Source organism: Nannobrachium achirus, assembly GCF_963921795.1.
Source record: "Nannobrachium achirus genome assembly, chromosome: 8".
Taxonomy (NCBI): domain Eukaryota; kingdom Metazoa; phylum Chordata; class Actinopteri; order Myctophiformes; family Myctophidae; genus Nannobrachium; species Nannobrachium achirus.
The window spans coordinates 20,873,037-20,900,104 of NC_137817.1; the positions used below are offsets into that span (position 1 = coordinate 20,873,037).

General features: G+C 41.9%; 2 protein-coding genes across 3 annotated transcripts in view; both read right to left on the reverse strand.

Annotated features, from left to right (window-relative positions):
- fam222bb (family with sequence similarity 222 member Bb) overlaps positions 1 to 6,846 on the reverse strand; it is a 9,131-nt gene extending 2,285 nt beyond the window's left edge. For both annotated transcript variants that reach the window (XR_013962278.1, XM_080732119.1), the window contains exons 1-3: positions 6,721 to 6,846; positions 4,299 to 4,427; positions 1 to 4,189 (exon numbers count right to left, since the gene is read on the reverse strand). The exon at positions 1 to 4,189 is cut by the window's left edge. Coding sequence is in view for 1 of the 2 variants with exons in the window: in XM_080732119.1 (XP_080588245.1) it covers positions 2,142 to 4,189; positions 4,299 to 4,380 (2,130 nt within the window). In the remaining variant the exon portion in view is untranslated. The remainder of the gene's footprint in view (positions 4,190 to 4,298; positions 4,428 to 6,720) is intronic.
- A 1,312-nt stretch (positions 6,847 to 8,158) lies between these two features.
- flot2b (flotillin 2b) lies at positions 8,159 to 22,871 on the reverse strand. Its single transcript, XM_080731030.1, has 11 exons — positions 22,697 to 22,871; positions 20,693 to 20,774; positions 16,313 to 16,403; positions 14,913 to 15,036; positions 14,578 to 14,696; positions 13,892 to 14,005; positions 13,592 to 13,711; positions 13,192 to 13,406; positions 12,751 to 12,934; positions 11,377 to 11,526; positions 8,159 to 10,202 (listed from the first exon to the last, which is right to left on the reverse strand). Exons 1-11 carry the CDS (start codon positions 22,743 to 22,745, stop codon positions 10,164 to 10,166), a joined length of 1,287 nt encoding a protein of 428 aa, XP_080587156.1. The 5' UTR covers positions 22,746 to 22,871; the 3' UTR covers positions 8,159 to 10,163.
- Positions 22,872 to 27,068: the final 4,197 nt, after the last annotated feature.

The following is a 27,068-nucleotide window of genomic DNA, read 5'->3' on the forward strand; positions in this document are numbered from 1 at the left end:
AGTAACATTTAAGGCTTTTTCCAACAAGGCTTGGCTTCAAGAGGAGAATGGAACAGTGGGTGCCCAGACATCTTCAGCCCAACAAGACTATAAAGGACTTGAGGAGAAAATAGACTGATATACATGCTAGACCAATCTAGCTAGATTTAACCTGCATACAATGGTTGGACATTACGTTTACTTTGTAGGTAGTAGATATACAGCACAGGGTAAGGCTAGTGTTAGTGGATGATGTGCTCACCATAAGCCACATAGACACAACTGTCACGCCCATTCAGTTCACTTCCAATACAGCAGTAAAGTTTAGAGCAAAGGTTTTTGGGAAGTAAAGTTAAGTGACCCCCATCTTGCATTATTTGTTTTCTTGCATGCTTGCAAGTGACCAATTTGGTTTTCACACATGATCATGTATACAATAAATGTATTTACTGTTTAAAATCAAACTTTATAATAATACCATTTCACATTAGTCATTTCCTAACAGGCCTTCTGCTCCCTTATGCCAATGTTGAGCATAACGTTACATTTTCTTGGTTCTCAACACTTGAGTCCTCCCTAAAATTCAAGTAGGAACAATCTACATCAAGTAGCAAAACAAATATTGCAAGAACAGTACACACATACCTCAGAAGTACTTTTGATATAACATCTGGGCATACATGACATATACCTGATAATGGTGGGAGAGAAAAGGGGAAGAATTGGCCCAAGATAATAGGATGGTATCGTCCCCAAGCAACACGCTGGACTGTTCTCTATACTGCCGGCTTTGTTTATTTTCCTTTAGCATAAAGTCAGACCACAGGTAATGCAGAGTTGTCAATTGACACATTGTGGCCACTTCTGAATTCCTGTTATGACGCTCCAGTTGACTACTCACTGCTCTGAGCTGGGCTTTTGTGCACCTCAAAAAGAGGTGGTAGTCTCTGGACAAAAACACAACCATCCTGTTGAGGCTGTGGCTGAACTCATAGCAAATGAAAATTCAACATAAGGAAACCCTAAATTTTGCCTTTGGGCAGTGGGAAGGCCACTAATGCAAGAGAAAAGCACAGCTCTGTAATTAGCCTTAGAATAGAAATGTGACAATCATATGAATATGCAGCTGTGACCCAAGTTTCCTAACAACATACAGAGCTGCACATCCATGCACATTTGTGAAACCCCTTCATTTGATGCAAAGGAATATTAGGGCTGTCCTGAATACCTTTTAGCCATTTGAAGCTTGGACTTGAATACTTCATTGTGATTGGTTAATTGCATTGTATGGTCTTTTATTACTGAGCAGTCCACAGTCTGTTTTGAATAACGGACCATTTGAATGCGTAAATCAGAATGTGAAACACATTAGTCCAATCTTATAACCCTACAGAACAAATTCTAGTAAAAACAGCAGCACAGATGGCGGCACATGTAGTGTCACTTCGTAAAATTAATGCAAATTATTTACTCATTAAAATAGACCCTAAAATAGCATACAATGGTATAAATACATACTGTACAATGCTGGCGCTGTACAGGTGGTGCAACCCAACAACACAAGCAGCATTTCTCCGTAGCAGTGGGGAGAGCGTCTCAGGCCACAGCAAACATGCCAGTTTTACTGTTGACATACAGATGGATAAAATAACAATGTATCATTTAAAATAAACTCACAGATTGGAGTTTAGTTAATGTTAAAATAACGCTTTATCTTGCAGTGCGGCTGGAGCCAGTATGCCTAGAAGCACACACTGGCAACATGGCAGGAATACTACATCTAGTGTACATAGATATTGGTAGCAGATGAGCTGTGGTTATTGGTTAGTGTTAAATAGGGTTTTGATTCAGCTAGAGAACAGCGTGCTGTCACTTTAAGTCTACAGGTTTGTGTAAAGCATTCGATTAATAATTTTGGTGTCGATTATCATTTCAAAGATGGATTCAAAGAAGCATTCGGGTCAGCCCTAGGTAAGACATAATGTTAAGACCTGAGGAACCATTGAAAAACTAAACTAGTAGGAAATCAAGCTTTGAAGCAATAAAACTGTGGATACGTTCAAAATGATCACTTGCAACATCCTTTAGGACAAATGGGTTATTCCAATGTAGGTGTTGGTGACAGAATCTCAACACACACTAAGCGAGGACGTGCTCACGCTTTATCGATAGCCTGGGTGATGAGCGTGGACACCTCTACCATTGTTGGGCTCCTGGGCCTGGGCTTGACCAGGGGGGCGGTGCATCTTCTCTAGAACACCCAGATTCTGCTCTGAGAAGCTAGGAATCTGGTAGTCCCCTCCTAGGTAATCTGCTCCCTGTGTCAGCTTGGGCTGGCCAGGAGGCCCCCCTTTCCCAGGCCTATACTTTGCTCCTGGGTGGCAGTCCACAGATGCCCTTGGTTGCCCTCCCTGGAAGTGCATCGGGAGGTCCTGAGGAGCAATGTTACTGGTTGTAGCTGGGATGCCAGCCCATGGGGGCTGCATATAGTGACCATTGCTGTAAGACATGTTGCCTGCTGGGCCGTTGACAGGGGACATGGATTGTGGTTTGTCTGTTTGGTGTTTTAAGGGGTAGGACTGGGCAGCACTGGGCAGCTTATGCGGATAGCTGAGGTTTCGGGTAGGAAATCCAGGCCCAGAAGGCGGCTCTCTCCTTGGGGTTTTACAAGGGTGGGCTCCCTCAGCTGGCTGCTGCATGTGGGCCAGTTGGTGCTGGGCCCAAGAACGCTGCTGTTGTAACTGTTGCAACTGTTGTTGTTGCATCTGTTGGTGTTGCATCTGTTGTAACTGTTGTTGTTTCTGCTGCTGCATTTGCTGCTGCTGCTGCTGCTGCATTTGCTGCTGCTGCTGCTCTACATCTGTGTGATAGGCAGACATACTGTTCATAGCAGCCATGTTATGCTGCGGCTGTGGAGCAACAGCAGCAGGGCCCTGAGGTGGGGCTTTGTCTGGGCCTCCTCCCATCATGCAAGTGGGCATAGAGCCTGAAGCCATGTTATGAGAAGACACCCTGGAGCTAGCATTGATAAGCAGGTTGCGGCTGATGGGACTGGGATTGGCAATCTGGCCCTCGCACACCGAGGTGGTTCCAATGCCAGCGCGCGCCTGGCAGAACTGGTTAATCTGGTGTACAATGCTGCTCAGGTCTCCAGGGCGGTTCTGGTGCAGGCTGGATGCCATAGACAGAGGGATGGTGGAGGTAGATACGGTAATGTTTGGTGGGGCATCTGCGTCAGGCAGCTTCCGTGACCCATAGGCACCAGGCAGGGGTTGCTGCTGGAGGCTGCTGTTGGGGGCACCCGGAGGTCCTGCATTCCCAGCCTGGGGAAGGGGCTGTGGCCCTGCTAGGCCCTGGGGGTGCTGCAGGCTTGGAAGCTGGGCTCCATCAGACATGTGCCGCAGATCCTGAGTCACTCCTTGTGGTTGTAGTAAAGCTTGATGATGAGGAGTTGTCTGATGCTGCAGTGTCTGCATATGCGAAAGATGCTGCTGCTGCTGTTGTGGCACAATAGACGAACATGACTGGCTCTGCTTTTGCTGTAGAGTCTGGGTGTGTGGCATGCTCTGCTGTCTCTGAAGGCCTTGTGGATGAGCCAAGCCTTGCTTTTGTTGTGACGTATGCATCTGGGACAGGCTCTGTTGCCGTTGCAGAGCTTGTGAGTGAGCCACATTCCTTTGCTGTAAAGACTGTTGATGGGGCACACTTTGTGCCTGCTGCAAAGTCATTGGATGAGACAGATTTTGCTGCTGCTGCTGCTGTAATGCCTGTGGATGCGCCATGCCCTGCTTCTGGGCGGCCATGGCCTGGGGTTGAGGCTGAGAAGGGCCCTGTAGATGACCAGCAGACTGAGGAAGGTTTAAAGTGCTTTGAGTGGCATATGGGCCACTGTGAGGATTCATGATGGACTTATGAATTAGTCTCACGTGACTGCCGTCTGATTGTTTTATAATGCCTTTAGAAGGCGCACGGAGGACGGCCAGAAGGCCTGCTCTGGCACTGACCTGAGAGGGATAGGGACTGTGGCGCTGGCTGGACAAGGACGTGTCAAGACCGTTTACTGTGCGGCGAATGTGCTTCCTTTGAGGTACTTTGACACTGTTGGGAAAGATCTGGATGGTCAGAGGATTGTTGGCAATTTTCTTAGCATAGGCATCCAATTCTGCTGGAGTTGGATAGTTGGCAGATCTCATTTTCTGTGTAGTTTCCCCTGCAATGAGCCAGATAACAAGGAATGTTCAGCTGTGTAAACTGACTCATAAAGACATGACTCATTACAGTGGAAATATGACCACAAGATGGTGGAAGGAAGCACTTACATTTCTGAAGTCCAGTGTTCATCTGCGTGCGGGAGAGAAGTTGTCTGGTAGGGTCACCTGATGCAGGCAGACAGGCCAGCATGTCACAATTCCACTAAATGCAACATGAGACACTTTCTCCTCACCATGCTGGGAAGACAATAAGAGCAGATATAAGTGAGAAAATAAACAGACACCCAGGTGTGAAATGGCATTTATATGGTCTTTTCCCACATGCATTACTGTATGACCTTTTGCAAATGACAGCGGTTCTTGTTTCTGTTTAAAGCCACTGCATACACCCTGAGGCTAGCAAAGAGCTAAGACAGATGGAGAATGGATTCTTTTTGCGGAATAAAATGGCAGTCAAAATGACAGCAGGCTACAAACCCAGCAGCTGACTTCTCCAATCTCTGTTTCCTATGGGGCTGTGCCAACAGCAGACAAGTGAACAAAATAGCAATTTTACCCTCTTTGATGTATAATTAGGCTGTTCATATTATGCTAGAGCAAATCAATGTCATAACGCAGTGAAAATAATGCATTAATCATAGCCACTTAGCCAGCAGTTATTTAGTGATATTTTTCAAACATCAGAAATGTCCCAGACGCAAAACTGGACAAAATAACCCCAATATAACAATCAAATAAAAATACTACTCTGGGTTAAGAGAAGCATGGTTCTGTATGGTTGAAATTAACACAGCATTCCATTTCAATGGTGGCAGCAGCCTAGCAAAGAATGATCCCACAATGCATTACAGGAAATAATTTATGCTGAACTTAATGGCTAAATTATAGTCAGCGTCTCTCTCGGGACAGAGTCTGATAGCTACGCACAATGGTTCAGCTGCTGCAGTTGGTTGACATGGATGAGGCCTACACCATAATCATCATTGTAAATTTGGCTAGATTAAATAAGATAGTATGTTTTAGTTTGTATGTGATGATTTTAAATAACTGCAAGCTAGCTCTAGTCCATAACGTTCGAAAGGAGTTCTCCTAATATGGACCAGAGCTAACTGCAAGCCATATTCAACTACATCACAGTTTGTGCTCAGATATTTTGGCATTCCATTCAGCAGCCATATGATATGACTGCACATGTCAAGACTGTACATGACAGAATGGGATTGAAGTTATGTCGCTTGTATAATCAGGCTCAAAGCTAACGTTATGTTTCCATCAGAGTGAGTAGCCAACACCCCAGTACCAATTTGGATTGTAAAGAGATCCAACATCAACACTGAACTATAAATAACAATAACACAATAAGTATTTGTCCAAAGTTATTACAATTGACGAGTTATTTTCGAGTCAAATTTCGACCAATAACTTTCTGGTGGAAAACGAGTTATGAGATTGCGTTTATAAGCGTGATGACACGCTTCGTTTTCCTTGATCGGTTGCAAAAACGTAATCCCCTAAAGAAGGATGCATTGAGTAAACAATGCATGTATGCTATAACCATCCTTTCACGTCTTCGTCCATTATAAATAACATGGTGTTTAATAAGCCTTTGAAAACAACCCGATTCTAAATGTGACGTATCACATTATTAAAACCTAGCCAAGTCCCCGATAGCAGGTCTCTAGCCACTGTAACCAGTGGTGTAAAGTAACTAAGTACATTTACTTAAGTACAATTTTGAGGTATTCGTACTTGAGTATCTCCAATTTCCAATATTTTTATTTATATTATTTGAAAACTTTAGTTAATAGTTACTTTGTAGATTTAGGTAATCACAACACATACATTAACCACTTCAGCCCTATATACATTTCGGCCATTTGAAAATAGCAGATTTACAACCTCACAAGTCACAATACGCGACGCATTGTGAGCTTGTAGTTCTGCTATTTTCAAGAGATTGTTATACATTTTATACACTTGAAACAGTACATTCTGCATAATGAATACTTTTACTTGCGGTACTTTGAATACATTTTGATGCCAATACCTTTGAACTATTCCTCAAGTACATTTAGAATTCAGACTTTTACTTGTAACAATTGTACTTCTACATTACAGTATTGATACTTTTACTTTTAAGTAAAACCTTTGAGTACCTTTTCCGACCACTGAGTAACGTTAGCCGATCTAGCCAAACCCTGCTGTAGTTTATGTTGGATTAGCTCGTCGGCATTTCCTCCAATAGCGATTAATTTGGCAAACAAACATGACCTGTCGGAGCAGCATCATAACAGAACATGGTCAATCTCGGGGAAACGAATCTCAAAACGTTGAAATGTGGCTATAATGCCAACAGGGTTTGGTTTATTAGCATTAAAAGGGTTCAGCCTCGAGTCAAGCACAATAAACAAGCAGCAGTGGACGCTTCTTTGTGCTGGTGACCAGGCCAGCTGGTTGGCTAGCGCTAGCCTTTCTCACAGCTACATTTAACCAAAATATATGGGAACAAAAGCTTAAACGAAACACTTACTTGTCAGAAATTCAAGAGTAAGGGAACTTCATTTTGCCGGGACACAGTATTGTTGTTTTGCTCGTTAGAAACAGACCATCCCCGGTGCTTTCTCTCCGTCCTGTGTGTGCTGCTGCTGCTGCTGACTACGGCAGCAACATTAGTGGAGCATGCGCGGTGGCGAGCTCTGTGTTTGAGGACCAAACTGTGTGGCTTTTAGGTAGCCGTGTTGGACGCCTGACTGATACACCACCACTCTATGCTGATCATGATGCTGATACAGCTGAGCTAGTGGTTCTCAAACGTTTTCATGTCAAGGACCCCCCAAATTGACACTTATTACCCCGCGGACCCCCATTTGAAAAGATATGCCAGGGACCCCCATAAGAGATTTTCTTTTGCAGCTCTATAGCAGTGATTCGTTTTAATTTCAATTCATTTATCTGAGACCCTAATTTATATTGTAAAATCAATCTTCATTTAACTCTGAGAGTGTACAAATGGAACCAAATGTGGTTCCATTTCCACACTCTCTGAGTTACAGACTCCTAGCAGACTCATAAGGGTCCATTTGGTTCCTAACAATCATTTAGCTGGGGACCGCTGGAACCCCGATGTGGTTCTTATCGTAAATATCCAGCTGTCACTGTGGTTCTCAAACCTTTTCATGTCATGGGCCCCCACATTGACGCCTACGTATTACCCGTGGACCCTCATCTGAAAATATTGTTGTACCAGGGTCAAAAGTTATGTTAAATGTTTATTTTTACATTATTCAAATTATTATTTGTTCTTAAAGATTTTTCTAAATGTTTCGAAAATAGCTAAAAACTCACAATGTGTCGCATTTTGAGCTGGTGTCAATTCAACAAAAATGTCGCTGGAAAAATGATTTCTCTCATAGTTCTGTTTTAAAGTGTTCATTCAACCTGCAGGTGGTGCTAATGGACAGGTCAAAACAAAACCCCTTGTAGATGATTCACTGTTGAATGGAATAACTGTTGCCAATCTACCTGCACATAAATTCAGTTCACTGTTCACATATCAAATGGTTCAAACAAATAATATCGAAAATACAAATAAATCTATTAAGTCTCAATTTAAAACAAAATGACAAAGAATTCTCAATATAGGCCTATAAATGTTCGTGTACCCACAATAGTCAAAGTCTAGAATGCATTTTTTTTTAAATAAAAACTTGCTTTACATTTGACTGTTTTTGTTGTTGAAAATGCAATATAATGAATATTTTACACAATCACTCCAGTCATCAGTGACGGTGTTAGGTAGATGCTCATCTTGTGAGAACTCAATTACATTAAAAAAAAATGCAAAATTATGTTTCTTATGTAGACTTTCATTCCAGACAGCGTAAATATTGCAATGAATTTATTAGATTAGGTAGGGCATTACACATGGAGGACATGCAGTGATAAACATTGTAGACTCCGATGGCCATTTGAGATACCTAGTGTGCATGGACACAAACACTCACTGTACATCACATTGAGCATGACAAAGGTATTATCTTTGTTAAAAGTGGTATAGCCTATTTTGTAATTACATTTACTAAAGCTGAATCTGAAATGTTTTTGTCAACCAAACCTTTGCTTGGCAAAAGCAAGCAAAACATTGTCACAGTATTGTCAAATCACTATAGCTGTAATCAAGAAAACTTACTAGCAAAAATAATGAGGGACCAACTCAATCTACACAACTAACAGTTCTTTGTGTATTTTACTTACAACTTTCCATGCATATGAGCCCATTTCCTAAAGCCTTGTTGGATTTTGGATAACACCACAAAATGCGGTGCTAAGCAATTTAGGGATGAATTAACTGTCCTACTTTTAGCTTTGCTCATTTTATACAGCAGAAATATCACAGAAATACTCAAGCATTGTGTGACATTTGAAAATGAAATACAACAAATAAAAATATGCAAGTAGAATAAAAAGCTTCCGTTACAAATCAATTAACAATAGTGGAATGCCCATTTAAATGGATGTTCTCACTTCATATAAACTTCAACTAAAACATTGTGAGGTGATGCACTGTACAACAGTGTCAGCATATATATATAACCCATTTTACAATTATTAAACTAATAAAGATATATACCAGCACTTTCTAAAAACAAAAAGCATGTCTCTCGGACACTTTCAAAAATTGTACAATTTACTGGCCAAAAGCCCAAACAGACTACCTAACATGGCTTATCATCTATTCTTAAAGTGAATGGTTAGAATCATTTGACATTGTTCAGAAATCCAAATTTATAAAACCACTAAACTAAACATTAAACAAATCAATTTGGTATTCGTGTTTGGCAATTCTCCATGCACGAGGGTCCCTTAACAGTAAGCCTTTTCATTTCAATAATGACTTACAAGACTTTTGAAAGTTTTGTCCACAAATCATGCTTAAATTACACTTACTAGAACACCCGTATATCAATTTGAACAGAGGTCAAAGCATGACTTAAATAATATCATATATTACAACATAACAAGCAAGCTGGATTAGCACAGAATTCCCTATTTCCCTGAAACAAGATGATTTAAAGATAAAAGCAATTTCTGTCAAGATGACAAAATAGAATTTAGATTATTGTAACATAAAAGGGTTTTGTGTAATTTGAGCACCTTGTTGCATTATATAAATAAGAAATTAAATATCAGAATAATAAAAATGATGCAACATATGATGTACAGTATAATGCAATAGACTCATTACACAAATCAGGGGGTGGGTATGTATGTGTGTGTACACACACACCCACACCCACACCCACACACACACACACACACCCACCCACACACACACACACAGTATATACTGTATGTCATACATAGGGTTTATAACTGCGGGAATAAAATGAAGTGAGGTTGCATTTACTCTATGACAACAAAGGAAGATGTATGTGTGTATGAATGACAAAGATTCATTACAGATGCTCAGTTTAAAATGGTTGCATTGTCCTCTACAGCAGGGCCCACTGTGTCCTAAGACAAGGTGTCAGGCTCAGTGGTAAGATCTTATCATGAGTGACAATATGAACTGAATGTGAACCTCAAATCCTGTAAAACCTTATACAAAAGGGCCAAAGTATGCATACAGTACTGTGAAAAACAAATTTCTCCCATGTTAAAATCTCAGCAAAACAAATATTTTTAAAGGAGCAGCAGTACATGCAGATATTCTGGTCCTGTAGAAAGTAAAAACCTGATTATACTTGCCGCGTCTGCGTAGCCGCGAAGGTCCATAGACCGTGGACTTGTACGTAATATTGTACGCAATATCACAGCTATGCAGAAAGTATAATTTGGCCTTAAGGCACCAGAGGTTTTTCAAAAAATCCACTTGTATACAATATATAAAAACAACAAGAATCTTCAAGTGTATTAAAGGCAGTCAATGTGAGTGCATACAACAGATATCGGAGTAATATGGAGTCACTTTCTTTAGGCTTGAGCATTGGTCATCTTCTGCAGCAAAGGGATCTGTTGAAAACAAAAGGAAGCAGATGTGCATTTTATACAACTTAAATATGTAAATAGTTATTCTATTTATAGCGACTCATAGGAATAGACTATGTGACAACTAGGAATAGTCTGGTGACCACCAGAGAGACGGTTGACAGCCGGAATGTAGACGGCACCCGGGAGCAGTATGGGTTGACGCCTCAGCCTGTGTCTTCCATGAGGAAGAGGCCCAACAAAACCACGGTGAGGCCTTTAGGAGGGCCAGTCAGGAACCCACTGCTCCTGAATTAAATGTTTGGTACGGGGAGTCTGGTGCTACGCACAGGTCCCTGACCCGGTGAGAGCAAGAGTGGACCTGGTAAGACGTAGGAGGAGCCCGGCCAGGAGTCAACCCACACAGCCTGTGGTCCTTCCACGTGCTAGATTGTCCCTCCCTAGTTCTGGAGCAGCGGAGTGTGGCCCTGTCTTTCCCTAATGGTACTGATCGTGAGTAAGTACTGGGGCAAAAAGTCGGGATTGTCACCCTAGCTGGGTCACCAGAGTGAGGGGTATGATGTTTGCGAGACCTGAAACCCCTATGACCTTGGGCTACATCACTGAGGATGATACTGTACGTCCCAGGTGCATCCATGCAATGTTTATTTCCCCCTGTTCCAGTTGTTATAAATCTGGTATCGCAGGTACAATATAGGATTCTGTATAACCAGAAGGACTGATAAAAGTAAAATATGCATCAGTACTGTAATTTTTTTAAATATTGCCTCCATAGATTGGACATTGTTCTAGGGGCATCGTGGAAGCAAAGCAACTACTGTTGGTTCTAGGGATGGGACGATTAATTCCTATTAACAATATTATCGCGATAATCAAAACATGCTTAAAACATAAAATGGCAAGAATAGCCGATCTACAAGCTCACAACACGCTGCGTTGCGTTGTAGATATGCTATTTTTGGCAAATCGATTTGTGTAAAGTGAAATAAGACCATATTATAAGAACATATGCGTCCATATATCAAGTATAGAGGGTTTACAGTAAGTGGTACTGAATTTGCAGCTCAACAAAAGCAAATTCATCCTGGTGTATGACGGAGGACAATTTCACAATACATTTAAATGTCCACATTAGTGTTTTTTCATCACAATAAACTATAATAACGATTATCATCCCATTCCTAGCTGATTCCCATACCTTTGTTATATCCACTCCAGTGAGAGCATTGACAGATACAGGAAGTTCAGCCAAGAGGCGGTTTATCTCTCCTGTTCCACGGCCGCCGTCCCCGCTCAGCATGACAATCTCAGTGGTCTTGGCTAGCGGTGCTGCAACCTTGGCAGCAATCTGTGAAGACATGGTACAGTAACATTGCTTAAAGGTAGTGTGAAGTGATTTTCCTTTTTGTGGAGCACTATGTTCAGTAATAGTCATTGCGTAGTGTTGGTTCGATAAGAGGGGTTTCCCTGTCTCTTCAGCTAAACAGATAATACATTTTCAGGTGGGTTGTCAATTTCATCCAATCATGAGAGATTAAGCTTCAATTTTATAGCGTTCCAGTTTCAATTTTGTGTCTTTGTACCATCCCTTCCAATTTCACTTGTTTAAACTGTATCCCCTGATGGGATAAAGTCTGTATCCCAACCTGAAAATGCATATTCTAAAGAGCTGGAGAGACAGGGAGATCCCTTTTACTGAATAAACGCTCTAGTCTATAGCAATGATTGCTATCCAAATATTGAGCTATTTCACTTATTTTAACAAACAATGTAATTTAAAGAACCTTTAAGTATTATACAGGAAATAGGAAGTCCCTTTATCACATGGCACGAGTATGCCATAAACAGCGGTCTCATGACAAGTGAATCACTCACTATGTAGCAAGCCTCAAGCCTGGTATCCATAAATCTTTATCTTACTGTAGGTCATGTAAAATTCCATGACATCATATTGCATAGCATTTCTCCCATAACTGTTGTTTGCATTATAAACCTATCCTTACTAGCCAGATTACAGAAGGTCAATTAGAGCCACAAACTAAACAGCATCATTCCACAAACACAGAGGGCCTCAGTGTCAGTGTTGATTTTGACAGCAAATCTTGATTTAGTTTTAGTCATAGTCTTTTGAATGAATGTTCTGTTTAGTTAAGTTACCTGAAATGTTTTACTTTTAGTCTAGTTTTAGTCGACTAAATATCATAAGGTTTTAGTCGACTAAATCTACCGTTGATTCAGTCGACTAAAATGTATTTTGATAGGCCTTGATGTGTCGTAATGGATGATTTTACACTTGGTTGTGCTCAGAAAATAGCAGATCTACTATCTGCTATTTTCAGAGTGCAACACCCGAGCGCAACCATATTCTACTGGATCTCTTCTCTACTCATCCCTCCCTAACATTTTAGTCTAGTTTTTATTTGTTGACAAAATTGTAAAAATATTTAGTCTTTTTTAGTCGTTTTAGTTTTTATTTCATTCTTATTTCGTTTTCATCAGTGAAAAAAGGTAGTTGACGAACATTTTTCGTCATAGTTTTAGTCGTCAAAGTCAACACTGCTCAATGTGTTACCTTTGGCAGGGCCTCGAGGACCAGGGCAGTCTTGGCCGCCTCTCCGTACTGCTGGTAGGCATCAGCCTTCAGCCTCATCTTCTCAGCCTCTGCCTTGCCGATGGCCTCGATGGAGGCTGCCTCTGCACCACCGATCTTTCTGATCTTCTCTGCTTCGGCCTGGGCTATCAGAACCCTTTGCAACCTGACAAAGAGAAGGGAAAAAAAGGTAGCCAATTCCCCTCTTTCATTTTTGCACTCTGAAGTATATTTCATCTTTGCTGGGAAAGAACGGTATGGAAATGTTACTGAAGCACACATTTTTGTTATTGTTGCAAGAACCCCTAAATGTTATATACGGTATGTAAGCCAACTATACTTAAATCTAACTTGCCTTTATTAATATAGCAGATTGATCAGTGCAAATGGAAATGGTGTGTCTAGGGATGGGAACATACTCACTTATGCCCTTCAGCCAACTGCTCTATTTTGTAGGCCTCTGCCTCAGCAGGCCTCTTAACAGTGGCGACCAGCTCCTTTTCGGTACGGTCAATCTCCTTCTCCTCAATGGTGATCTGCTTCTTTCTCTGCACCACCTCAATCTCAATCTCCTCAAGGGTGATTTTCTGCTGCTCCTTGGCTGCCTGTAACTCGTAGGCCAGCTGGGCCTCTGCTTTCTGAGAGAGAAAGACAGATGACAGAAACACAGATGAACCAACGGACAGACAGACAGATACCCACATACACACAGACACAATGTCAATAGTCAACGTCACCGTTTTAAAAAGCCAAACATAACTGTATTTATGCCATTGGGCAGCAGGGAGTGCTTGAAAGGCAATTTCAAAGCTCAAGCACCGACCTTGGTGTTGACTTCTTGGTTGAAAGAAGCTTTCTGCAACTCCAGCTCCCGTTTCGAGTCAGCCATTTTGGTATCTGCCTGAAACTTGATGTCCATCATCTCCCTCTTACACTCTGCCTCCTAGAATTGTGCAGAAAGAATAAGTAATAAGTTAAGTAATAAGTAAGTACCAATACACTTATTTGTAAGCTCCCATACATAAAATGTTGCATTGGTCGTGGTAAGAGGCTTTAAATCTTTTGGCGAGCACTTTATGGAAGCCAGTCTTTATAATCAATAACCAAGCCGGGGCCTACTTACACGTATCCCAGCATCTCTCTCAGCCTCGGCCACACCAATGTCTGCATCCCTCCGAACAGCTGCAGTCTGAGTCTTCCCAAGCGAGCTCAGGTAATCCAGCTTATCATATACATCCTGGAATAGACATGAATAAGTATTAACATCCACACACAAACTATCAATTTATGAGATTTCTTCTTTTGAGACATTTTTGCTTTATTTAGATCTGGAATTGAACCATCGATGTTGCGGTTATGTGGTTGATGCACTATCCGGTCAGTTACTGGCACACTCCAACAAATGAGGTTTCATTACTCGAAGATAAATTGCTCAACATATTCTTAAGCTGATCTCAAAGAATACCTACAGACAGACATTTTGTTGAGGCCTGTGCTAACAAGCTAACTACTATACAACAGTATACTGTATCAAAGAGAGCATAGACCATTGAGGATTACTGGAAATGATGCTGCAGAAACAGACTTATCTCCAGCGAGGTACTACGGTCACTCCCATTATGCTTCAGCTAGTTGTTATCAAGACTCAAGAATTCTACTGCTAGGCATCTAGATTTTAAATCAGTCATTCTGGCTATAATTGAATAGGTGATTTGTGTAGAGACCGAAGCCAGAGAAAGGGGAGACATGCAAGACATGACGAGAATCAGACTGCGCCAACTGGCTTTTCCACCAGGCACCCTGACCTACCTTAATGGTGAAGCTCAGAATCTCGATGCCCATCCTGCCCACATCGGGTGCGGCCACCTCCCTTACCAGTTTTGCGAACTGGTCCCTGTCCTGGTAGATCTGTTCCACTGTCAGGGTGCCTGTATTTAAGGAGCATATTTAAACACCTCTTGGAGATGTATTAAACACATTCGCACCCCATAACATTTTACTATGTGTGAAGTAGGCTGTATTTAAAATCACAAGGGGGAAATTAGTGACTAAACCAGGGAAGGCAAATCACAGGAGCTATAATTATCATTATTAAAATGTATGCAAACTTGACCACTCAGAAAGTCAAGATAAAATGTTCACACCTAGAATGGAGCGCAGGTGTCCTTCCAAGGTTTGCAAGACCACTGCTTTAATTTCCATCACCGATTTACCCAGAAACTGCTCACAAGCCACTGCCAGCAAATCAAGGTCTGTCATGACTTTCACCTGAATAAAAAATACAGAGAGCTTGGTTCAGTGAAAACAGAACAAGACAGGGTCTATAAAAGCATGGCTTATCATTGCAGGGGTTGACATTAACGGATGCCCAATTGATTACCGGGGGCAAGTAAAAAACAATTTCGAACGGGCAAGTGGGTTTGAAGTATTTTTCTTTTTGGAGTGTTTTTTGGGACTGGGAAGCATCCTCACAGCTCTGTTCAAAGCACTCTCAAATTATCTCTCCTTGTTTGACACACAAACACATGCACCAGCTGTGTAACATGAGCAATTGAACGAGAAAGTGAGTAAAAGGCATTTGTTTTTAATTAGACTTAGGTTAATCACCGTGAGCAACATTGGCAAACTGAGCAGTGATGAATTTTTTACCCCTCAAATATTCGTTTGACGTTTCTATAGGTGAGCGACTCTCTGTGGCTCGTGGCCTGACCCTCCCTGCCTTGTGTGCTGTAGCTTGGTGCAATGGAGATAATCTGAGTTGTTGTTTACACTGCACTAGTTCAATTGATTGTTTCGGGCTCTCAGTGTAAAAGGTGCCACTACATATTAGGACACAGTTTAGCACGATTCAGCGTCATACAACATTTAATAAAAAACACACTGCTATGTTTTTTCTTTTCACCTACTTTGCCTACCGACAGTGGCAAATCACTAGTAATGCTGCATTCACACTGAGAGAAGGGAAACTAATGGTTTGCTTGGTAATTCAATGTGTTCTCTATGCAAACCAGCTTTAAAAAGTTCCAAGCTTTTTTTCCAGCTTGGAATTTTTTAAAGCTGGTTTGCATAGAGAATACATTGAATTACCAAGCAAACCATTAGCTTCCCTTCTCTCAGTGTGAATGCAGCATAATAGTGTCTTATCGATTATTGTTGTGCTATAAAACTGCCGTCTAGTGTAATATAATATGAACAGCAACAACAACCAAATTGTACTCGTCACATGAGTAACATACAGATTTGATTGAGCAAGCATCATGTGTAGTGCTCTGATCAGCATTAATAGATTTTTAGACGCAAACTAAAGTTTTCCATGTGAAAATAAGACATTTCATTAGTAATTCAATATTTACATGTGCATGCATGGGTTCCACATTGCTGTAACATAAGTATTTCTCCTCTGCACTTCATGTTTGTCAGATTTCTATCTCTTTCCCTTTGCTCTCACTCTCTAACCACCCACTTCTCATGGAATACTACAAAACGTGCACACACAAACGTGACAAATAAAACATATTATTTGTTATTCCAAGACAGGTTTTACCTGAGCCACTCCTGTGACAGTAATGGCCACCCCCTCTGCTGTCTCCACGTCCTCACATCTGGGCATCAGAGTCATGATCTCTAGGGTAATCCTATAGTGACAATAAAAGGCATAACGTAAATTAACATGTATAAAACAACTGCTACTGTGTAGAAAACCAGACAATTTCTACATCACCATGGCACCAACTTTACAAACAACTAGTAACTTACTAGTAATGAATCTACAACCATGGTACTCAGAATAAAGGTGAAATTAAAAATAAAAGTCATATAGCTAGGTTCTTACAGTTACAGATTTGTCCTAATAGTATCAGTCACATCCTGTTTGCTGATAATGTTAGTAACAATATAACTGAGGAGTCACATGGGGGTTCTTTCCACTTGCAGTGAGGTAATCTTTCACCAAGCTAGGCTCTAATGATGTCGGTCCATCCGGGACGGTTCTCTATTCCGAAACCCCCCCTTTTCGAAACCCCCCCTTTTCGAAACCCCCCCTTTTCGAAGCCCCCCCTTTTCGAATTTTGATTTTCGGAAAGGGGGGGTTCCCGAATTGCGGTCGGGACCTCACCATTCCGAAAATCTGAATTTGAGCAGATTATTCCACCAGCAGGGCTTAAAGTGAGCCGGAACGGCCGGAACGGCCGGAACCCCCGTCAACACTCGGGCTTTGCACATAAAAAGTGCTGCTGCATTATATCCTATATTAATTATATTATGGACGTATAATTGCAACATGTTGATAATAAAGTGAATAATAGGCCTATTAGTTATATGGACGTATAATATGCATGACGCACTGTGCGTCCTGTGCGTCTGGGAACACATTGCCAAATGGCACCAAAAAAAGAGAAAAGAAGAAAAAAAAAGGCCAAGCCGATCATCATCATAGATTCAAAGCTCCGCCTAAAAATATTTGGAGACACCGCTATTTCGAAGAATGGAAGTCGACGTTCGGAATAGCGGGATTTCGTAATAGCGGGGTGAACCCGGTCCATCCATCCAAATTCCACATTTCCACTTGCACACACGATATCTCAAAATCCAATGGCCGGAGTGCATTCATACTCCCTGGAGGATTCATCATAGCTGTTTGAGGGCCACCACAACGTTTCTCTAGCACCATCATCCACAGGCGAAAATGTCAACACTGGACACACTTCCTCATAATCTAATCGAATCACAAGATGATGAACCCTAAAGAACTGCATGGCCTCTAATGGTTACAAGCAGGGCTTTAGAATATTAGTATTGGGATATTTGGTTCTTCTGTTGTTGCAACATTAAGCTATTTACATGTTGATTAACTATGAAGAGCTAATGCAAATCATTAACTCAAAGACTGTACTCATAACAAAGTAGTCTTGGTTGTAACTAGGGCAAAGTTCCTTGCTTGCTTGTCAATCAACAAGTGTGTACTGTACACAGCCTAACTGAAAAAGCAGACCTCTTGGGAATCAGTGTGTAATACAGGTTATATGGACCATATATTACATTTTACAATGTTATCAATGGAAACATTCTTGAGAGATTAAGACAACAAATGTCACTGAGCAAAAAGCTGTGGGAACAGCTTTCCTGATGGCCTCTGATTACAGTTGATACAGAGTGGTTGCCCCGACTCTGGGATTTCAAGATAACAGAAACTCATTTGATAAGAGCCCATCCATCGCTGCTGTGGTTTCAGAAACCTCAGACAATTTTCCAAATGAGTTGAAATGGAACGCCTCATCTGTCATGTGAGAGTAATCCACTTACACTTGCTGGGAGGAAAATCAAGGAACTTCTCAAACAGCACAACATTCAAGTTATGCAGTATGTTGTCATCCCTGGTTACCTTTTGCATTTGGTTTAAAACATGTACCCTGCACTTTAAACACATTAACGTATGAGACTGAGTGAGTGAGTGCCTCTTCTTTTTTTCAGTGAAAATACACTTGGCTTGCCCCATTTGAGTCATGATTGTTTACATTATAACCAGGCACTTGCTAGTAATTTCCACAGATATGACTGAGATCTGCTACTATTCAAATGATTCACCAGAGGTTGACTTTAAGTTAAATAGATAGACATTTATTTATCCCACAGGGCAAATTCAGTTTTCATAGCAGCACTGCATAGGTATAAGGTATGTAGAGAGTTGAGATATACAGCCAAAATTTTAATAAAAAAGATCATAAGCAAGTAAAATATAAGAAGATAAAAGCTGGCCAGACGATCTGGCCATCTGCACTTGGACCAACCAGGATTTGCATAATGTACAGTATGGACTATTAATAGAATCATACAGACAATAGACATGCTCTTTCGAGATCACTGGCCCAACCGTAGGTAGCATTTACTATGAAAACTTGCAGCTCCTGTGTCACACTCACAGACAGAATTAATATGCACAATGATGACTTGACCAGCTCAGCAGAAGGATATAGCTGACCTGTTCTGAGTGACATCACAATGATGACTTGACCAGCTCAACGTTCTCAACAGGCCCAGAAATTAAGGCCTGGCCCTAACTGGGCCGGCCGAGGCCCTGTCTGGACTTACTAATTACACAGCCTAACTAACGGACATTTTACGCCCTACCCGGCCCGAAATCGTCAATATTAAGTCCATATATGGGTATTCCCAGATGATGCCCTGTTAGGGTAACCACACGAATACAATCCCTGTTATGCCCATATATGGAGATCCCTGATGTCATCAATATTAAGCCCATATCCTGGAATACGCATATATGGACATATTGTGTCAGTCTCATGATAACCAATGTGGTTGTCGCAACGTGAGACACACTTACAAATGAATTCCGTCCATGTCCCTTTTATGCCCATATATGGAGATCCCTGATGTCATCAGAAGTAACGTTTAGCAAGTTCGCCTTCAAACGGGAGACGAACCCCGGCCCCCCACTCAGCAGACAAGGCAAGCAACCCACAACGCCAAGAGAGCTAGCTCCCTTGGAGGAGCGAGTTACGTCTGGATCTCTTGCAGGGTCGTTACAGTATTAAGCCCATATCTGGGAATGTCCATATATGGACATATTGTGTCAGTCTCTGTTGTTTCAGCGTGACCTCGCCCTTTAGGGTCGCTTCTCGCCCTTAGGGTTGTAACTATTGGCCAGGAACATGCCGTTTGACTTGGCAAGAAACAGTTGAGAATTTACCCTTGTATTGAAGGAAACAGCCTTGGAAACCCACGCTTTTATTTTGGAGATCGGAAGAAAAATATGAAGGAAATTAACTACGGTAATCTATTTACATCAGTAATGTATTAAAAAACTGACTTCTATGTTGAAATTGGAACACATCCATTTTTCTTTTTTTGCCAGCCTGCATCTATCTCGCCGGCCGCTGACATCTAACCCAGCTAACACAGCATTTGGTTCATTCACTGCATTCTATCTCTTCACACATGGAAAAAAAAGACCTCTGGGAACTCAGATTGCTTCACACACAACTTGTCTGAGACACTATTGTTTTCATAAGGGCCAAACCCTGTAGAGTGTTCTGCTACCTGGGAGAATTCCTACATTAAACACCAAAAACATCTGCTGACTATTCCATAGCATGTGTAAAAAAGTAAATAAGTACTAAAACAAATTACTATACATTTCTATAAAGTCATTATTACAATATTTATATTATAGTCACTGTACAATTTTAACCCTACCATACACAGCATAAACATTCACGCTATGGCTAGTCAGTTATACTTTAGGCTGATTTAGAAGAACTTGCGATGCATGTACACATAACTTATGTTATAGCAGAATTTAATTTGATGATTTTCACAAAATGACAATGACAAAATATCAGGAAAAGTCTGTGAAATCATGTGTTACCGTTTTATAAATTTAAGGCAATATTTTAACCAGCCCAAGCAGACAAGTGAAATGTCGAGTCAGCTGGCCAGGAGTATTTCAATAACGTGTCTGGGTCAGCGGGCCAATTATAATTTTGCCACGTATGTTAGTATATTTGTCCTGTATGTGTCACGCTCACAGACTTTTGTCATCGTTTGTCTAGGTCTTGTGTATGTTCCCTGGTCTAGTTGTCATGGTTCTATGTTGTCTACCCATCTGTATCTCAGGTGTAATCAATCCTCATGTGTATAATAGTCTTGTTCCCCAGATAGAGTTATTGTTTGGTGTCACCGTATTAGTTAGTTTGTATTTGTGATTTATGTTCTGTTCACCTGCTGTTTATTAAAACACCCAAACATGGGTTTTTGATGCACTACCTGCCTGCCTGTCCTGTCCTGTCCTGTCCTGTCATTAGGGTTCTCACTACACCAGCATGTGAGTACACTTTGTACTTCTACATTAATTGTTTGGTGCATACTTAAAAGTAATGTGTTTCTGTAGTGATTCTATTAACATCACCTTTTAACGTTTGAGACGAGGCACCATGCCCAGGCATATCCTCCCACCACATAGGTCTTGCTATCGTGCCCACAACAGCCACCTGGAGAGGAAGAGAATGAAGTATTAATGTTTTGCTTTTTTACGCTGCTTGGTTGAATGCTATTTCTGATTGGTCAATCACTGAAATCACAGAAAAGGAAGCAATGGCTAGCATAACTAGACAATAAAGAGACAATCTCTCATCTTCTTTTTTTTAGATTAGTTTTTTGGGTCTTTTATGCCTTTTAATGGATAGGACAGTAGACTGAAAGTAAATGGGGAGAGACTGATGAGTGACATCAAAGGTCGTCCGGATCGGGAATCGAACCGGCGACCCCGTCAGACAGGCATCAATGCCTATGTGGCAATGCCTGTGTGCTATGCGCCTGGACCAGTAGACCAGGGGGCTTCTTTTGTTAAAACTGGGTGGAAACTTTGTGGCGTTGACATGTCTGGTTTGAGTGGTTTCCAAAGCATATAGGTGTAGGAGCTGTCTGCTGTTCTTGACACCATTCTAGTAGCAAACTAGCAAATACCTTGCATTTTGAAATCCTCAAACAAGTGATAACTGCAGTTGTGAAAACCTATGCTACAAATTAAAAAACAAAGTGTGAGAGACAGCCTATGGATGTAAATCTCACTCTGACCTCTAAATGATTTGATTCTATTATAAGTCATAATCATAATTCAAATGATGAAAATTGCTTTGAGAATATTCATCCATTTTAATACAAATAAGTTATAAGTTGTCATAAATGATTATAAACTATAATGTGTTTCTTATAATGCCTTATACGCACATTATAAATGGGATTATATAGACCTAACCTCGCCCACCAGGCTTTAATATAGACCCAGTAATATAGACCTTTATTATAGAATTATAGAAGTAAAGTGTTATCCAAAAATCTACCCATCATTTATCCATACATTGCCATTGTGTGTTAGCCTGAAACGTCACTAGTAAGGAATTACATTGCTATTGTTGTTGTTGAACAGGTTCCACAATACAGCAGGACAAGGGTGGTACAGTATTAACCATGAACTTGAAGAGCCATCCAAACATAATCTACCCCGCCCCACATCCTCACCACTAGAGCCATGTTTATTCATGCTTCAGTGAAACGTGTAGAAAACACTTAATAGTAGGAATACATTGTGCATAGTTTAAATCAGTGGTTCTCAAAGTGGGGTTCGGGGACCCCCAGGGTTCCTTGAGGGAGCTCCAGGTATAAATCACATCGATTGATCTAGATATAGTTAAAGAGGCAACGTTGTCTAGAGGGTGTCAAACAAAGACAGACAGGCATTGAATTGGTTGGCAGTAATTAGAAGCGTAATTCGAGCTCCATCTTCGCCGTTGTGTTTGTACAACAAACCAAACCACCTGCATGCTAACGTGCGTGTGTGTGTACGTGTGTTTATGCTAACGTTATTCAGGCTACGTTGTTGGCTGGAGTGTATGGATTCATTCAGGCCTAATGTATCTAGATCAGTGGTTCTTAACCAGTGGTCCGGGGACCACCAGTGGTCCTTGAAGGGGTTCCAGGTGGTCCCCAGCTAAATGATGGGAGAATTGGTAACCAAATATCTTTAACTCCTGAGCGTAAAATTAAACCAATTGGTTTCATTTTACGCTCTCAACAGTTGAATTGTTGTTAAACATCTCCTTTACTTAATTTAAAAGACATTAAAGAATGTAGAAAATTTTTATTTTGGCTATTTTATGCCAGTTTATCTCCTATGGCACCAGAATGGAATTGTGGACAAAATCTTATCGAACGACAACAAAATATTCGAAATTTTGGGTCTAATAGGCTAATTAACTCATAAAATGGTGGTCCGTGGCTCAAAAGCAGAATAAATAAAGGGCCGTGGTATGAAAAAGGTTGAAGCCCACTGATCTGGATCATGTATATAATATCCAGGCTAGCTAGTAGCAGCGGTAGCATGACAGACAGACAGAGAAGAGGGAACGCCTACCAGAGACAACCAGGGCTTCATTTGGTCCCACTGTAAGGCAGCTCCCCATCTTTAATGACTCACGATATAAATATCCACGCGAAAGAAAACAATGTCAGTGTTTATCTAACGTCGTGCTAATATGCTCTCCGTGCTAATATGCTCTCCGCGACTTCAGAACGATTTAAATCCCTCTTAATCCGTTCCTCACGACTGAATGACGCTACATTCACTCAGGCTCATGAGGAAATCCTGCAGTACAACCTACAACAACACGCCCCTACAGCTACTGGCAGTGACGTAACGTTTGCCAAGAGCCATCCATCTCCATCAGTCTGGTTCTCAAACCTTTTCATGTCGAGGACCTCCAAATTCCGCGGGCGGACCCCCATTTGAAAATATATGCCAGGGAGTCAGGGACCCCTATAAGAGAAGATTTATACACTCTCTGAGTTACATACACATAAGGGTCCATTTGGTTCCTACTTCCTAACTATCATTTAGCCATGGGGACCCCACTTTGAGAACCAATGTAGGGTACTAACTGTCTGGTTCTAAAACTAAACAAAACAAAACAAAAAATCAGTCTGGTTCTCAACATTTTCAGGTGACCCCCCAAATAATTGGGGACCCCCCAAAATAATCATTTGAACTGGGGACCCCCACCCTGACAAGCACTTGTTGGAATTGTAGGCATTAGGCTACAATTTATTCGACAGATAAACATTCTGAAAATAGCTGATATACAAAGACAAGTCACAACATTTTAGGCATTTTGCATTTATACCAAACCCCAGGACAACGATCCACACACACGTCCTAGACTCTTTGCCCTCCTGGCCCCCAAACTGTGGTATAAACTCCCCATTGCAATTAGAACTGCAAACTCACTCCCTAGTTTCCGTCACCTCTTCAGACTCCACCTTAGCCCATAGCACTTACCGTAGCACTTACCTTGTTTTTTTACTGAATAGGTGCTTGGTCTACCTATGTCTACCTATACTATTTCTCTATGCATTTGATGTATTGATGTTGATGTATTAATGTACTGTATTACCTTGCAACTCCAGAAATGGCTGATCTAAAGGCTCACAAAGTGAGCATTGTGAGCTTACATGTACATCAGCTATTTTTGGATATCCAAAGTATAAATAGGATTACATTCTCATTAAAGTATAGTTACCACATTAGCTAATTTTGCTGCTGATGCCCTGGAACCCTCCCAGGTCCCGGCCCCCACTTCAGAACCACTGGTCTACATGACCATGGTCTACGTATACATTGCCGCATACATGGGCATATTTGGGAGGGAGATCTCGTTTCAAGAATCCAGAAGGTTTGTTTGTCATTATAAGGTAATCAGCAACATTTGACTGTGGTAATAAGGGCCACAACAGTGTTCAGAAACGTAAGAATAACAATAATAAAACTAGGATAATAACATAAGAAAAAGCCTCTTGAAGCAGCAACAACAAGGTCAACATAAAAACCAGTAAGACTCCCTAATCGGGAGATAAGCGACTGCCAGGTCACATGTATGATCGGCTACTTTTGACTATTTGCCCATATTTTTTCCCGGCCTTTTTAGTGGGCTGCAGTGGCGGGGGTCCGCCGCTAGTTGGCGCTCTACGCGCGGCTGTTTCCGCGCCACCTAGGCAGACGCGTGGGTACCGGCCACGGCTCTCCCGGTCGCTCCTAGCCCGAGTTACGGCATTTTATGTGTGCTGCAGTGGCGGGGGTCCTCCACTTTTGCATCCGTTCTGGAGCACCAGGAGTCGGTGGTCCCCGGGAATTCCCCGTGAGCAGCCCCGTTAGGGTGGTCATTTGGTCATTTTTGCACTTTTGGCGGCGGAGCCGGGGGGTCCCTGGGTTTCCCTGGAGCTCCGGGGGTCCCTGGAGGGGTGGAGGCTGTGGATTGGCAGGCAAGAAGTGTGTGTGCAAAGTTTGGTATGAATAGGGGCAACGGTGGCGGAGATATGAGTATGGCAAAAGTGTGACGTGATGTGATGTGACGTGACGTGACGTGACGTGACGTGACCTGACGGACAGCCGGTGGAGGTTTTGATAGTAACTGCGACCTGACGGTCGCAATAATATACTGTTCGATAAGGCATAACATAACCAGTAAACTGTACCTTATATGTAATATCAATTTAGATTTGAGCAATCTGTACAGGAATAACTAACCAGTAAGACTCCCTAATCGGGAGATAAGTGACCGTTGGTCCCACAGCAAAAGCCAAGCTCTACGCTGTCAACGCAGGGCCTGGATCCTCCTCTGTCACTGCTGATGATGCCGGAGGCCTACCCACCTTGTTGCACGTTGCACAGGGTGCACGCGTCATGCTTCGCCAAAACCTTTGGATCGAAGCTGGCTTGACCAACGGGGCCTTAGGAACAGTCCTAGGAATCCTGTACGACCCCGATGGCCCACCGCCACCTGCCCTGCCACTTGCTGTCTTCGTTCAATTCGACATCTACAAAGGGCCAAGCTTCCACCCGCATCATGCGCGCACTGTGCCAATTCCGCCGCACACTTACAGGTGGATGAAGGCAGCCGACGTCTGCACACGCACCCAAATCCCTCTTTCTCTGGCCTTCGCTGTCACCATTCACAAGAGCCAAGGTTGGACTCGCGACAAAGTGTGCCTTGACATCGGAACCTCTGAGCACTCCTTGGGTATCACTTACGTTGGCTGTTCCAGAGTTACCTCCCTGCAAGGCTTGTGCCTCTATCCAGCTGATTTGCACGCAAACCAGTGGGCGCGCTTCCAGAGGATCAACAACAACAAAAAGCAGCAAGAACGCAAAGCCATTGACAAGGCCCTGCAGAAAATGCATGACACGCTGCTGCGCCACACTCAGCACCCCTAAAAACCAGTACTTGGGATTTGTTGATGTAAATGTTCACATAGAGTGTAATAATTGGTAAAACAAACTTTTGGCCTATTTGTGGAGATAAGCGACCAACGGTCGCTTATCTCCCGATTAGGGAGTCTTACTGGTGTCATACTGATGCGGAGATATGAGCAGGGCAAAGGTGTGACGTGTGACGTGTGACGTGTGACCGACCGACCGACCGACCGACCGACGGCCGGTGGAGGTTTTGATACTAAACTGCGACCTACGGTCGCAATAACTTATTTCATAATCATTATACATTTATTTTATTATTATTATACATTTATTTATTGTATTTATTTCCTATTTTCCATGTCCTTGTTTATGGCTCAGGGAAGAAGCTCTTACTGAGCCTTGATCCCAAGGCTTTGAGAAACCTCAAACACTTAATCCATCTGCATCATCACAAACAGTCATTTTCCAGTTTGTTGCCTTGCCTGTCGTTCGTAATCCTTTTTGCTCTACCCAAGCATCTACTGTCATACAGAAAGGTCGGGAGAGCGCTCCCTGCCATTTCATCCATATTTTTTAGTAGCCTACTTGTCTTGAGGAAACATACCTGTAAACAGGGAGTGATAAATTAAACCTATTTAGTTCCTTCCTGGGGATGGGGGCAAGATAGCATGTTAGAGGATTTCCATCCAGATGCTACTTGTCTTAGAATTTCTGCATTCACTCCTAATGTGTGTTCATACTGCAAAGTAGTCCATTTAAAAATGTTATTGCGACCGTCAGGGAGCAGTTTACTATGAAAACCTCCACCGTCCGTCCGTCCGTCCGTCCGTCCGTCCGTCCGTCACACCTTTGTGACCATCAACAAACGTCACACCTTTGTTGATGTTTAAATCGAAGAGTCTTGGTCAAATACTTCTGTTGGTTTCTGCACTGATCATTTATACAATTCAGCTGTGTTTGCTCGTGTCATCATGATGAGGTCATAAATCAGCCATGCCCAAATATAGATTTTACGGGTTTACATGCTTACTCAGTTATTCGTTATGTGAAAGTCCTATGACGTCTATGATATCTGACATCATCATACATACATTCCCTTTTATGCCCATAAATGGAGATCCCCTCTGTAGAACCAGCCACTGACATCACTGTAATTGTTAGAAAGGCCAAACATATTGGCTGCCTTGCCAGCAACAGGCATGCGCAGAAATCCTTTGATGTTAATTGAGTTAGGTCAATGTGTCCTGGGCATGCGCAGAGAGCCTTTCATGTGCTTGATTGAGTTTGTTTCACACACCTGCTTTGTAAATTATGTTTATTAGTTCAGCTTTGGGTGCAAAAGAAGCTCAGTTTGACAGAGATCCTTGAGAGAGCAGCAGCTACAGTACACCTTCTCTGTTCCATGTTTGTGCGTCAATGACGATCTGTAAGTTTGATTTACCTGGATTTAATGGTTGTTTGATAACTTGTAACACATACAGTATGTTTAAAGGAGATTTGTTTTCCTGTACAGTGTAAGAATTATTTTGCTTGATTG

Bases quoted from the DNA above. Each gene is read 5' to 3' on its own strand.
- flot2b (XM_080731030.1), bottom strand. From the start codon at position 22,745: ATGGGGAGCTGCCTTACAGTGGGACCAAATGAAGCCCTGGTTGTCTCT. The intron at 13,712-13,891 runs GTAAGTAGGCCC...GCACAATTCTAG, and splicing joins AGAGAGATGCTGGGATACGT to GAGGCAGAGTGTAAGAGGGA. The intron at 11,527-12,750 runs GTAACACATTGA...ATGTCTTCACAG, and splicing joins TCCTCGAGGCCCTGCCAAAG to ATTGCTGCCAAGGTTGCAGC.